The sequence below is a fragment of the Choloepus didactylus genome, chromosome 27 (genome assembly GCF_015220235.1).
Source record: "Choloepus didactylus isolate mChoDid1 chromosome 27, mChoDid1.pri, whole genome shotgun sequence".
Lineage (NCBI taxonomy): Eukaryota > Metazoa > Chordata > Mammalia > Pilosa > Megalonychidae > Choloepus > Choloepus didactylus.
Genome location: NC_051333.1, coordinates 14,878,356 through 14,892,046, shown reverse-complemented (window position 1 = coordinate 14,892,046; position 13,691 = coordinate 14,878,356). Strand labels below are relative to the sequence as shown.

Here is a 13,691-nt window from a genome sequence, read left to right as displayed (position 1 = left end):
AGTCTCATGCCCTCCCCCACCCCACCCCACCCCCATTGTCCCCCCAAGAACACACAAAGAGATGTTATGGTCACCAGTGACAAGTGCTTTACTGTTGAACACATGAGCCAGGGGGCAGTTACATTGTGAAGGGGGAGGGAGTATGGGGGGGGTAGGGACAGTTCCCCTGGGGCAGCCTCAGCCAATCACATCCCGAGTCCGGGCCCCGGCACCACTGTCTTCCCGCTGGAGGCTGCAACGGTTCATCTTCAGCTGAGTCAGCTGGATGTAGCGAAGGACATTGGTATCTGCACAGAGATGGACAGGCATTATCTGGGTGTTCTGGGGTAGCAGGTAACATCTGCATCACCTCAGCTCATATACCATTGTCCTCAGACTTAAGAAGTGGCTCCCCAGAGCCCGCGCTCCACTTGGTGATGACCTGTCACCCTTTTACCCTCTACATGTCATGCCTTGCACAGCTGAGATTGCCAGAGCCCTGCTCCAGAAGCCCCTGCCCCAATGAGCAGAGCAGAGACAGCTCACACCTCCATGCTTTTGCAATTACTCTGCGCTCTGCCAGGAATGCCTCTTCTCAGAGCCTCCTGCCACACTCCTACTCATCCTCCATGACATCTGCAGGAAGCCTGTTCTCTTCAAAGCACTGAACAGGAAGATAAATCCTACTTCTTTGCTCCCACAGCCCAGTGTCAGGCACCTGTTTTGATCCCTCTTCATTCACTCATAACGCAAAACATTGTGCCTGCCTGTGACTGCATGTGCATGCCCACACACACACACACACACATACACACACACCCTATGATCTCCCAGAGGGCCGCCTCCAGCTCTGCCATCACCTCTCCCACATTCCTGACATTGCCTCCCCTGGGCTCTGCCACCCAACAAGTGCTCAGCAAGTGTAGGATGTGTTGATGGGTGAACAGGTGAATGACGAGGCGAGTGTGTGATTGGGTTCGTGAGTGCAGGAACAAATGGTGTGGGGAGGGGAGAATTAATGGAGATGGGGATAGGCAAGCAGATGGGTGAATGGTGGACATCATGGATGGATCATGACCCATTACCTGTGGGGTGGCTGGGTGAATGTCAGGGAATGATGGGCGACTGGACAGTCAAACGGCCCGTGAAGGGATGGGTGAATGAATGGTGGGTGAGTGGTTGAATATGTGAGTTGGGAGTAGGGGGGTGAAGAGGTGAGTAGTATAGCGCTCCCCGGAAGCAGCTCTGTGTGAGGAGGGCTCTGCTGCACTGCCCTGAACCCCATGTCTTGGTTCTTTCTGTCCTGGCCCCTTTCCCTACCCCAGGGCCCAGCCCTCAGTCCCTCCCTGCCCCGCCCCTCACCTGTGGGCTCCCGGCTGCGGGCCTCCTGCAGATAGCGCAGCGCGCGTGCGTAGTCGCCCAGGTGGTAGAAGGCGATGCCGGCGCGGTAGGTGGCCTTGAAGTTGCCCTGCTGCTTCTCCAGCACCTTGAGGCAATACTCGCGCACGCGCTCATAGTTCACCAGCTCCGACTGCAGTAGGCAAGCTGCAGGGACACCAGGGCGGTATTCTCAGAGTCTACCGGCACCCCCAGACCTCTGCCAGCCTGGCTGCCAGCCTCACGGAACCCCCACCCTTCCCCAAGGCTGAGCCGTGCCCAAGGGATGGCTCCGAGCACCAGGGGGCGCCAACCTACTGACCAATCGGAACAGCTTCAATCTGCGCCGCCGCTAGAGGGCGCCAAAGACACAGCCAAGCGCGACCAGAAGATTAACCCGGAGCTTTCAGAAGACGCGAGTATTAAGGGTGATTGTAGAGGTGAGGGACGCGGCCTTGAATGGTTCACCCAGGGTAGGCTTTTCTCACGTTAGGTTCACCACAGCACAGGGAGGAAAGAGTGACCCAGGAAAAGTGGGATCTGAAGACCCAGCCCAAAGCCCTTTCCTGAACCCCAGCCCTCTCCACCCAGGGACCCTCTGGTGGCCCCCTACACACCCCATCTCTCTCCCTGATCAAATTCTGAGGTCACCCCTCTCCAAGCAGGACACAGTCCTGGCCCCTTCAAACCTCCAGCCCCCTCCGAGTCCTCATGATTGTCCCTCACTCCCTCCTCACACACACACATGCCCCTCTGCACACCCCGACGGCCCCTACCCGTGAGAGAGTCATAACACTCCACCTCCGTGTTCTCCACCAGGCGCCGCTGCTCCTCGCTGAGACGGGCAGGCCCCGGGCTGGTGGCGGGCCCGGGAGCAGGGGCGGGCAGACCGCCCGGGCGGGCCCCCTGTGCCGCCTTCAGCTGCAGCAGTGCCCGATGATACTTGCCGATGGCTTCCCGGAACTTCTTCTCCCGGTAGCAGCGCTGGCCCTCCGCCTTGAACGCCACGGCGGCCCGTAGACTGCTGTCGAGCGCAGCGGCCAGGCCCCCCGACGGCTCCGGGGCAGGACCGGGCCGTGCCGAACCATGGCGGGGACCCGGGGCCGGCGGGGAGAGGGCGGGAGGCGGGCGCGGTGGAGGCTCCGGGGCAGCGCTGAGCATCAGCACCGGGGACAGCGCGCCGCGCTGCATTGTGGGAAACTCCCGTAGCAGCCGCTGCAGCTACCGCATCGCCCCCCACGGGGCCTGTCCCCACCCTTTCTCCGCCTCCACACCTCCGGCAGCCGACTCCGGCTGCCCTCTAGGGGTCTAGAGAAACCCCTCAACACTTCCCCATTCTCTTCTTCAAATCAATCTCCCTTCTTGCCACTCCCCTTACCCTCCCCACCCTCCTGCCCGTTCTCCGCCCCCTTGCCCAAACCCGAAGCTTTCTAGAAGAAAAGGATAAGTCTGGGGGGGAAAGAGCAGGAAGATATCAATCTCAGGGAAAGCTGGTTTTCAGCCTACCAACCATTTGGCATTTTGGATGAGAACACAGGATATGGACTCAAGCTGCCCAAATTCAAATCCCTGTTTATTTTCTCACTAGTTGTATGACTTGGACAAGTCACTTAAATTACTTGAACCTCTGTATCCTTATCCGTATCACGGGACAACAATATCAACCTTGGAGTCATTCATTTGTTTATGTGGCAAATATTCACTGATATTCTGTGCCCAGCTCTGTGCTGGGTGATGCTGGGACATGGCAAACACTGAGTGAACCTCAGGCCCCACCCTCACTGAGCTCCCATTCCAGTAGGGGAGACAGACCAGCCACCGAACAGTGACAGCCTTGAATGGTCGAGAGAAGCACAGGCAGAGGGGTCAGGGCTGGTATGTGGGAGGCGCAACAGGCTGTGAGAGCCAAGAGGTGCCCAAGGTGGTGAATGAAGACTTCCTGGAGGAGAGAATAACTACGCCAAGGAAAGATCAGCATCTTGCCCTCTTAAGTTCACTCCTGGGTAGGAAAACCAATAGGAAACTAGACAAGCCACCCTCAGTGACGGCCCAGGGTGAGCAGCACAATAATGAAAGATTATACAAGGAAGGAAATACATGGGAGACTTTTGAGAGAAAAAACTGAGGGTGGGCGAGGTCACTGCCCTTCAGTCCCCCTTGGCTGCTTAACTGTGAGACTTTGGACAGGTCCTCCATCTTCCTCTAGCTCAACTTCCTTTTGTGTAACAAGGGGGTAATAAGTGAGCTTCCCTCAAAGGGGCTGTACTGAGTAAATTATACTATGCAGGTAAAGCACTTAGCACGGGGCCTGCTACGGTAATGGACAGTTAACAACTGGTGTTCCTCATCTTCCATTAGACTGGGAGACACATGAGCCTAAGTCCCGGCTGCGAGTTGACCCCATATGTAGTTGTTGAAGGAATGAGTGAATGAATGACCAGCTTTATCCAGCCCCACCATCATCCCCAAGACCCTAGTTTTGGCCTCAGCCCCAAGCCTCAAACCTGGATCTCCACTTTCTTTCCCCCTCCACTAGTACATCCTCCCCTGGGGCTCCATCCCACAGCAGGTCCCACCCAAAAGGCCCAAACTGAACTGAGCACCTTCCATTCCAATTGCAGCATCTGACTTTACCTCTTCTTGTAGTTTGCTGTAAAATGCTTTTGCTGAGCGAGTCTCTCCCCAATCCCTGGTCCTCCAACCTTGAACACCTCAGGGGTTTGGAACTTCCTCCTCTCTGCACCTCCAAACCTAGGTACAGTTAGGGGTCTAATAATACAGAGTTTGAATTTCAAACCAGCAAGGTCACCTTTCTGCACCTCAGGTGCGTGTGTGTTTGTGTGTTGTAATTTAAAAAGTGGAGATCCAGTGATTCACAACAGATGTTTTCTGAGTGCCTTGGAAACGGCACAGTAGCAAACGGGACCAGTGTGCCTCGCTCACAGCCCTGTTGGCATGCCGTGCTAACACTTCCTTTTACCACACGTGTGCAGAAAGGTACTACCCTGAAATGCTTTACTTAGGTATTAGCACATCCTCAGCATACCACTACGAAGTCGGAGCTCTAATTATCCCCATTTTATAAAGGAAACGGAGGCATCTCAGAGGCAAGTAAATAGGATCCCATTTTTTTTTTTTTTTTTTTTTTTTTTTTTTTTTTTCACAATGCAAACATAGGGTTTAATCCAGCCCTTCCTCCCTCCTAGTATGTTCTTTCAACTGTTGCCTATTTAAGGTGATCCTTAGGGGATCTGAGGTAGGAGTCACTTTCCAGGATTCAGGTTGAGTTGCTGGATACTTATCGTCTGGTTCAGGCACCGGTCCCTTCACTTGTGTGTAATGAGTCCAGCCTCTTTTTGCCATTCGGACTGCCGTCTTAGTTGTCAGCAAGACTTGATAGGGTCCTTCCCAGATCGGTTGAAGTTTGGATTCTTTCCACGACTGGATCAGAACCCAGCTGCCAGGCTGATGTCGATGGGCAGCAAATTCAAGAGGCGGGGTCTGAGCCAGCAGTCCACGGTGCCTGAGAGATGATAAAGTAGAAGACAAGGCCAGTATATAATTCTTAAGAAAAAGATCCTTTGTGTCTAGGGAGGGGAGCTCTCCAGTCCTCCTGGGGAAAGGCAAACCAAAAACCAAAGGCCTACACCTTGTAATTGCCTAAGTACTAAATTACACATGGCTTGCACCCCTCTAATGACTCCCCTAGTGTAAAACTGCTAATACCTGCTTTAGGTACAGACACTCTTGAAGTCATGTGCATGAAGAGCAGCAAGAACTTACCAACATTTCGGGCTGGAACAATTAGACTAAAGGACAACAATAATTTACAATAACCTAAGATTAATGAACATAAAAAGGCTTACCACTCTTAAATGCTAACTTAAAATTCAGTTTTTAGTACACCTAGTTTAGTGATGCTTGAATATACGTGATTCACATATATGCATACCCTGAACATATACACAAGTTTTGCTGTTAGATGAGTAAAAATCCACTTTCCAGGGAGAGGAGGACAAGCCTTGGTGTGTAGTATTTGACAATATATGTGGTGTCTTTATTCCTATTAGACTTAATGTTAAGATAGCAACCTGGCATTACCAAATGGAGACCTGGGAAGAGATATGAACCATTCACTGTTCTAAGTTTGTTTAATTCAGCTTTAGTGAACCTTAAACCCTTTTATAGGAACATTTACTTGCACTTTGAGTATGGACCTTTTGCTTTTGCCCAAAATATATCAGAAAAATTATTTTGCTTTTTACAAGAATACACAGTCTCATATATCTGGAATACAGACACATATAACTTATATACACACTCATAACCATACGAAACAGACATACATTCCCATTTACAAGCATGTATAGCCAATACACTACTGTTACACATACATAGAAAACTTTTACACAGTTTTTCTCACTTTTTTTCATTTTTCACACTATTGTGAAACTGCACACAATTGCCCAGCTTTAGAGTACACACAAACTAGTATACGCTATAAAGACAGAAAGAAATAGCTTCAGTTTACTATAGATGAGTACACAGGAAATTTTTTGCCAAGTTTTAAATTACACACTGACAAACTTTAACAGTTTGAAAGACTCCTACGTAATTATATTACATGCTTTTATTACATACAAATACAACTATCCCACATTCCTGTGTAAACATACAACTTAAACTCCCATTAGATTCATGAAGTTTTAACTCTCAGAATGCATCCAAATACAGTCCTAAAAAATGTGCATATAACTTTCTATATACCCTGATACACACATTAAGGGACTTTAAATGTAGCTTCCACATGCCTTAGACTTAATTACACAGCACACTAAAATATGTAAATGTATTTATTAATACCTGTTTAGCCCCACATAAGTATATGAATAGAGAATCACACAAACCCCATGCTACAAATTTCCTTCCTCCTTTTTTTTTTTTTTAAACTGCTCCAATTACTTCTCTATCTCACTTTTGTCTGTTTCCTCCCTGGCTTGTTGACTCTCTGAATATTTCCTCTAATGGCTTATTCAGCCATTCATCGATTTTTGGATCTCCTCTGAATATTAGGCTAAAATTCCTTTATATAGCTGACCTTTTAAAGTCTGAGTTATTAACAGAATGACATTGTATTCTTGGGGCTTGAGGGAGTGGGAGTCCAACCCTTTTTAGAGGCTTTTGTGGCAGCTCTTCTCTTTTCAAAGTCTGGGGTGATGTTGGGGAGATTACCTTTTTGGCCCCACCCTTCTTAAACATCGGGGTGCCACCCAGACTCTGCCTCTTCGGGGTAAAGGCTCTACCTTCTCTGAACAGTGGGGTGGCAGCCAGGCTTTTCCCATTCCCCTGGGAATGTGCTCCACCCTCTGGGTCCTGAGGCAGCAAAACTTTTCTAGAGCATTGAGGCGGAAGGCCCACCCTCAACCCCCAGGGCAAACTCACCCTTTTCATGCATGTGGGCCACTCCACTCTCCCAGCCTGAGACCACTTGACTTCAGACCTCAACTTTCATCGTTCTTTGGGGATATGGGTACAGCCAATTTTATTTTAGGTGGATGCAGTCTCTTTCTCTCATAGCCGCCCTCTTTCCCATTTCCCTTTCTTCTCCCAAGAAAGGGATATTTACATAAACCAGAGTTTAAGAATCAAGTTAATTGTTATTCAGCTAGCCTTGCTAGGCTTTTTATTAATGATTCTTACCTTTCTTTCTTTAAGAGCCTTTAGAAACAGAAACTTTTGGAAATCTCTCCATTTTTTTTTTTTTTTCTTAACTTTTGGTGGGTTGTAATTACTGGAGCAGTCAGCATTAACTGGCTCTCCAATTGCCTGGGGGCATAGACTGCTTCCACTAAAACCCCAGGCTTTAATGGTTCCCGCCCCAGTGGGGGAGGGGAAACCATAAGGTGGGGGAATGCTTATCCCAGGTTTTAGTTTCTTTTTTCCCTGCAGCCACCACATGGCACAGTTCAATTCTGCCTTGGAAAAAGGTTTATTTTTATTAACATGACACACGAAGTCAGCACAAAGCCAACTCTTATCTGCCTTATATTTTGGCCAGAATATATTTGGCAGCAAAATGCCTTTTTTTTTTTTTTTGTTTGTCTAAACATAACAATAATATTTGATCATTTTCTTTTACCCTTTCCCTTGGTCCAATTACTTTTAGCCCAATGTTTTAACATGTTTCCCAATGGATTATTTAGAGGAATGTTCCCCGGGGACCCTAAAGGTACCCCCTTCCCTTTATTCCCGGCCGGCTGACTGCCTCTATTCCCCATTCTGAGTCTTGCCTGAGCATCTTTCCCTTAGGATCAGCTCTAGGCTCATCAGAATGTCCCCATTCTGAGTCTTGTTTGGGCATCTTTCCCTCAGGATCAGCCCCAGACTCTCAGAATGCTTTAACCACCAAGGTAATATAATATTTCTTTCCTTACCTTGGTCCGTGCACGGAGTTGCCTGGTTAACCAGAGGCAGGCCTTTTCTTTTCCCCCTTTTCTCATCCACAACCGGCAGATCCAAGCGTCTGGTCTCGGGCCCTTTAGCTGCCGGAGATGGGCCCAGGATCCCATTTATTAAACCCTTACTATCAGAGATCACAAACTAGTGCCTTTCACAGGCCAGCAGATGTGATGTTTTGGGCTTGCACCCATTAAAATATAACGAATTAGCTAACACCATATAAGAGCAGAAGTTATCACGGAATGGCAGATTTTCAGCTTCACTTGAATAAAATTTGAAAATCTGGCAACAATGGGGCAACATTCCTCCACGATTGGGGCGGATATTCTCAGTTCAGTTCTCCACAGACCCCATCCCTTTCAGTTTCTTCCCAACCCCGAGGCCGGGGTCATTCGGCTTGAGCTGTGATTTTTCTTTTAGCGCCTCGGTTTGTCCGTCTCCCGCAAGCGTTTTTGAGTTTATGGTCCCTTTTTCATCCCGCTGAACTGCGCTGTGAAAAGTCCGCCAGCGCCCCCTCGCGGAGGCGTTCGGAATTAGACTCTCATCTCCCAGCGACTATTAAGAGACTTGGTAAGAACATCCAATCAGAGGGATGAGGAGCCTGGGAAGCCACCAATCAAAAATGAGAGGGGAGTGAAATTCGACCAATGAGGATAGAGAGCGCTCTGAATAAAAGAAACTCTTTTATTGAAGTGGAGGACGGACACACGCACAGAGCAGGGTTTTTGCCCGGGTCTCCCGGATCAAGGAATCCTGGACTGGGGACTGCGGAGCAGGCGGGCGGCGGCGAGGCTGGTGCCCTGGCGCTGCGGTCGCGCGTACTTGAGGAAGATGGCGGCGCGTCCTGGCGCAGGACCTCGGAGCGCGGCGCGGGCCATGCACGGCTCGAGGAGACCCAGCTCTGCGGGGCTGCGGCGGGGAGAGGGGAAACTGAGGCTGGGGTGTGTGTGGCGGATGACGACCCATCCTCGGAGCTAGAGGCTCGAAGTTGAGAAGACACTTCGACTTGGGGCTCTCGAGGTCAGATGGGAGGTTCATACTCAACTGCAGTTTCGGGGGGCGGGGAGGGGGGCGAGGAGCAAACGCCCGAGTCCGCCCACAGGGCGCAGCGAGGGGGAAGCCGGGACCCGCGGGAAGGGAAAGAGCGGGGTCAAGGATGAGCAGACATCCTGCTCTGCCCAGGAGCACGGGCTAGGAGAAAAGAAGAGTCACCCTGCCCTCTAGGGGAGATGAAGGGACACCCAAGGGCAGCTGGATGTGGAGCTGGGGAACTCGAGGCCTGCAAGTGGGGCGCAGATGGGGTCTCCCAACACCCCATTCTTTCAGACACCCAAGAGAAAAAAAAAACATACGGGATCCCCAGGCTTTGCAGGCACCCTATTCTCTCCCACACAGAGAAAAATCAAGTCTAGGCCCCCTCCCTTCTCTCCATAATTGTCTCTCATTCTCTGAAGCAGAAAAGACGGCAACCAGGAAAGGATGTCCCCGATCCGGCACACACCCCATCACAGCCCGCCCCCCTCGGCCACACCTGTAAAGCGCTGGCTCGGGCCCGGCGCCCGCCCCGTCAAGCACGCGGTGCGCCAGGCTCAGCGCGGCAGCGGCGCGGCGACCCGGGTCCCAGCCCGCGGCCTCGGCCTCCAGCAGGGACAGCTCCAGGAAGTAGGTGGCGAGCAGCATCACCTGCGGGTGCGGTGGGAGAGGAACGTCAAGGCCCCGCCCCTGCAGCCCCGCGGCTCCCCGCGCTAGCTCCGCCCTTCCCCGCTCACCTCGGGGCTGCTCCGGGCCAGCGCAGCCAGCAGCCCGAGGCACAGCAGCGGGCCGGGGTGGTGCAGCCGGAAATCTAAGCGGATCAGGATGCGACGCTCGGCGCGCAGCAGCTCGGCCCGCGAGAAGGAGCCGGCGCCCAGGAGGCAGAGGGAGGCGGACTGCCGAGGAGGGGAGGAGGGGAGGAACATGACCGTGAGGGTGGGTGTGTATGTGGGTGGGGGTGGGGGGACGCTGGACCCGGGCTCTCCTCTCCCTGCCCGGGAAGCCTAGGATCGGTTCAGTCTCCGCTCTGGGCTTCGGTTTTCTCGTCTGTAAAATGGGGTCGTTGGTTTGCGTCTGGAAGTCGTGGAGAGCACAGGCTTCAGAGTCAGACAAAGACCTGGGTTCGAGGTCAGACCCTGTCATTTACTCAACTGTGACACGAGGCAATTCACTTAAACTCTGAGCCTCAGTTTCCTCATCCTTAAAACGGGGATACCACTCCTTACTTCACCAGGCAGTTGTGATAAGTCAATGCTTTCAACTATAGTTAACTGCCTGTTAACCATAATGTCTTCCTCTCTCTGGGCCTCATGCCCCTCCTCTGTAAAGGGGCACATTGGCAGTCCTTACCTCATACAGATACGTCGGGATCCCAAGCGTAGGTAAAGCGCTTGGCACAAAGTAGGCGCTTAATCCGTCACAGCGGCGAGTAGGAGGGACCAAAGGACCCTACCCTCCCAAGCCCCACCCCAGAAGTACCTCAGGAAGCACGCACTCTTCCACTTTGCACGCCACGAACAGACAGGCCACGCCCAGCAGCTGCAAGCGGTGTAGGCGCACTCTGCCGGCGCGCAGGTAGGAATCAAGCAGGTGCACGGCCAAGTAGAGCGTGTCCCCCGCCAGGCCCAGGTACTCCTGGGGACGTAGACAGGTGACCATCAGAGTCCCGGGTGATCACGCGGGCCCCACCCCACCCCCCAACACCCCCGTTACGTACATGCACCTGGACCAGCCAGTCCACCACTAGTGCGCGCATCTCCGGGGTGACGGTGCGAGGCAAGGCCCTTTCGGGCAGCGCGCGGCACACCTGGGTTAGGCAGGGGCTACCTCACTCTCCACACCTGTGCTTGCCCACCTCCCCTGAGCTCCAGCCCCGGGTGCAGCGGCTTCCTGGTAGCCAGTTGGATGTCACAAGACTGCCACACCCAAACTGGCCTCCAACTTTTCCCCCATATATGATTCTCTCCCTGCCCCCATCTTGAACCCTGGCCTTTGGCCTTGATGCCTGTCAAAGGCCACCAGGGCCACTCCATCTCCTGATCATCTCCCCCTGGGTTCCCAGGCTCTTGGCCCCCAGCCCTCAACACACCCCATTTCAAGTACCCAGAATAGTCTTTCTATAGTACACATCTGATCCTGGAACTTTCCTGTTTAAAACCTTTCCATGCTCCCCAGTGTCCTCAGGATAAAATCCTAATTCCTCTCAGACTCTCTCAGGCCCTGCCCTGCTCCAACATCATCTCCTCTCTCTCTCCCCTCCACCAGCCAAACCAGCCTTCTTTTAGTTCCTTGACAATGCCAACCTCGTCCCTACCTCAGGGCCTTTGCACCTACTGTTTCCTCTACTGGAAATGGCCTCGCCCCAGCTCATTGCATTGCTGCTCCTTCTCAGCCATTCAAGTCTCAGCTAAGATTTCCCTGACCCTTTTTATACTTCCTCCACCCTGATGCTTACAGTTTCATCACCTTTTATTCTCCTCTAGAGGTATCCAGTGTTTCTGTTTTGTGTTTGCCCCCACCCCCAGGCTGTGGGAGTTACAGGGCAGACACTTCCGGCCAGCCCACAGCTGAATCCCAGGTCTAACAGAGATCCCAGAGGGAGAGGCGCTCATGGGATGTGGGGTGAATGAGTTGGGCCCTTCAGTGTTTCTTCCCCCAGTGCCTGTCTCCCACAAGTGCTTGAGGCCACCATGGCCTGGTTTGGTCTTCGGGGCCCTCCTGGAATTCTCATATACTCACGTATTTGTCCCCCACGAGGACCGTCTGACCATCACAGTCTCTCCAGTGCCAAGCACGGTGCTTACACTTAACTGAATCACTAAATATTTGTAAATGAATAAATATGAGGGACTAGGGGCTATGAAACACCATAAAAGGGACAGCCAAGAGCCTGGAGAGTTTGGGAGAAGCTGGAGCCGTGACACAGCATTGGAAACTGCCCGGGAACTGGAGAAGCAACGAGCCAAGAAGTCCAGGGGAGCTGGAAGAGGTGGGGGGCCAGAAGTACCCGTTGGGGGTGGGTGAGCTGGCTTTGCCTCCTCTAATCCTAAGCCCATGGCCGGCGTGGGGGCGGCGCCGGAGCTGCCCAGGGCCCCACGGGCCTTGGCGTTTCCCCGCTGGGCTCCGCTCACCATGACTTCGGCGAAGATGTCCCGGGCGTACTCGCGTTCTCCCTCCAGCCCCAGCGCGCCCAGCGCCTCCTCCAGCCCCGGCGGCGCCCAGGGCCCCGGCGGCCTTTCCAGGCGTCCTGGGGAGCCACTGGTGCCCGCGGGGGCGCCGACGGGGAGCGGGATGCTCGGACTCTGGAAGGGCGAGGGGCCTGGGGTCAGCGTTGGGAGAGTGGCCCGAGCGGACCCCTGGGGCGCTGGCTCCGGTTTCTCACTAGCATCCTCCAGGCTGGCGGCCGCCGGCCTCTTCCCGCTGGGAATGAGCGTGAGCACCTGCGAATTGAGCTCGCCTTGCCCGGACAGGTGCGTGAGCAAGGTGGGTGCGTGCTAAATAGGCCCCTCCCCCGGGCCCTGATATGCTCGCGCCGCCCCCTCAACCCCTTTAAGGTCTGGCAGCTGCTGCCGCATTCCAGCCCCGCTGCTCTGAGCCCTGATTTCCCTCAACTGTGAATTAGGGATCGTTTCAAAATTCAGCTGTCAGGGCCGTCAGGAGGATTTTATGAGACTGTGTGAAACTGTCCAGCACAGAGTGTGACGGAGTAAAAGCTCAAGACAGGGAAACTATAAACCACTCAACAGTTATTTAAAGAAGGCCTGTGTTCTGGGAATTCAGGGGTGAACAAAACACGGTGGTGGGTTCCTACCTTAACCAAGTCTGTGGTCCAGAGCCCATATGGTGACCAGCCCAAATGGCCATCGCCGTCCCTGGGTCTGGACCAGGGCAGCGGCCTCACTGGTTTCCCTTTTCTCATCCCCTGCAGTCTGCTCTCCACCAGCAGCCAGAGGGATGCAGGGAACACCTAAGTCGGGGCACATCATCCTGCCTCTGTTCAAAACTCTAATGTGGCTCCAGCATCCCTCAAGCCCGGCAGTGGCCCCCGAGGCTTGCTCTGATCTGCTCGCTCCCAGGCTCCGAGCTCATCTCCCACTCCTCGGCCCTCCTCCACTCCTCCCCAGCCACACTGACCTCCCGGCTCTTCCTCGGCCACACCAGGCACACCCTTACCTCAGAGCCTTCGCACATGCTGGCTGTTCCCTCTACCTGAAATGCTGTTCCCCCAGAGATCAATATGGCTTGCTCTCTTCAGTCAGGTCTCTGCTCAAAACGTCAGCTCCCCAGGAGGACTTCCTTGACCCCCTATCTGAAATAACCAACCAGGCACCAGCAGAGCATCTTCTTTTAATTGTTTGCACTTCACATATTTGAAAGATTGTCTCCTCTCAAGAGCAGGGCTTTGGTTCATCTTATCTGTGGCTGTGACTTCAGAATCCACAAGGGTGCCTGTTAGCTCATAGCAGGAGTGCTGCGTCTTTGTTAAATGAACAAGAGCAGGGTTAATTAGGTCTGAACCCCCAGACAGGTGAGGGGCACCAGGGCAGGGCTGAATCCCATGGCCATGCGGAGCAGGCATCCGCCAGCACTCACGGGGTGGCTGAGGGAAGGACCCAGCCTGCTCCAACTTAAGCTGACGGAAGGGGAGGGCTGGGTCAGGGCCCAGCCTTAGGGGGAAGCTGGCTGGCACCTCCCTGCCTCAGTTTCCTTCTCTGGAAAGTAGGGGGGAGGGAGTAGTGGCCCTGCCCTGGGAAGCTGCAGGCATCTCAGGGATTTCTACCTACCAGAGACCAGCCTGATGGGACCCCAAGTGTAACGTATTTCAAAACGCAGCTCCCATAAAA

The 13,691-nt window shown here is 53.3% G+C and overlaps 2 protein-coding genes across 2 annotated transcripts; both read right to left on the bottom strand.

Annotated features, from left to right (window-relative positions):
* Positions 1-78: 78 nt before the first annotated feature.
* On the bottom strand, positions 79-2,639 carry TTC9B (tetratricopeptide repeat domain 9B). Its single transcript, XM_037819821.1, has 3 exons — positions 2,133-2,639; positions 1,342-1,524; positions 79-287 (listed from the first exon to the last, which is right to left on the bottom strand). Exons 1-3 carry the CDS (start codon positions 2,545-2,547, stop codon positions 178-180), a joined length of 708 nt encoding a protein of 235 aa, XP_037675749.1. The 5' UTR covers positions 2,548-2,639; the 3' UTR covers positions 79-177.
* A 5,879-nt stretch (positions 2,640-8,518) lies between these two features.
* LOC119521172 (cyclin P) lies at positions 8,519-13,038 on the bottom strand. The gene is made up of 7 exons (XM_037819224.1): positions 13,021-13,038; positions 11,979-12,341; positions 10,565-10,654; positions 10,327-10,482; positions 9,585-9,743; positions 9,347-9,498; positions 8,519-8,724 (listed from the first exon to the last, which is right to left on the bottom strand). Exons 1-7 carry the CDS (start codon positions 13,036-13,038, stop codon positions 8,559-8,561), a joined length of 1,104 nt encoding a protein of 367 aa, XP_037675152.1. The 3' UTR covers positions 8,519-8,558.
* Positions 13,039-13,691: the final 653 nt, after the last annotated feature.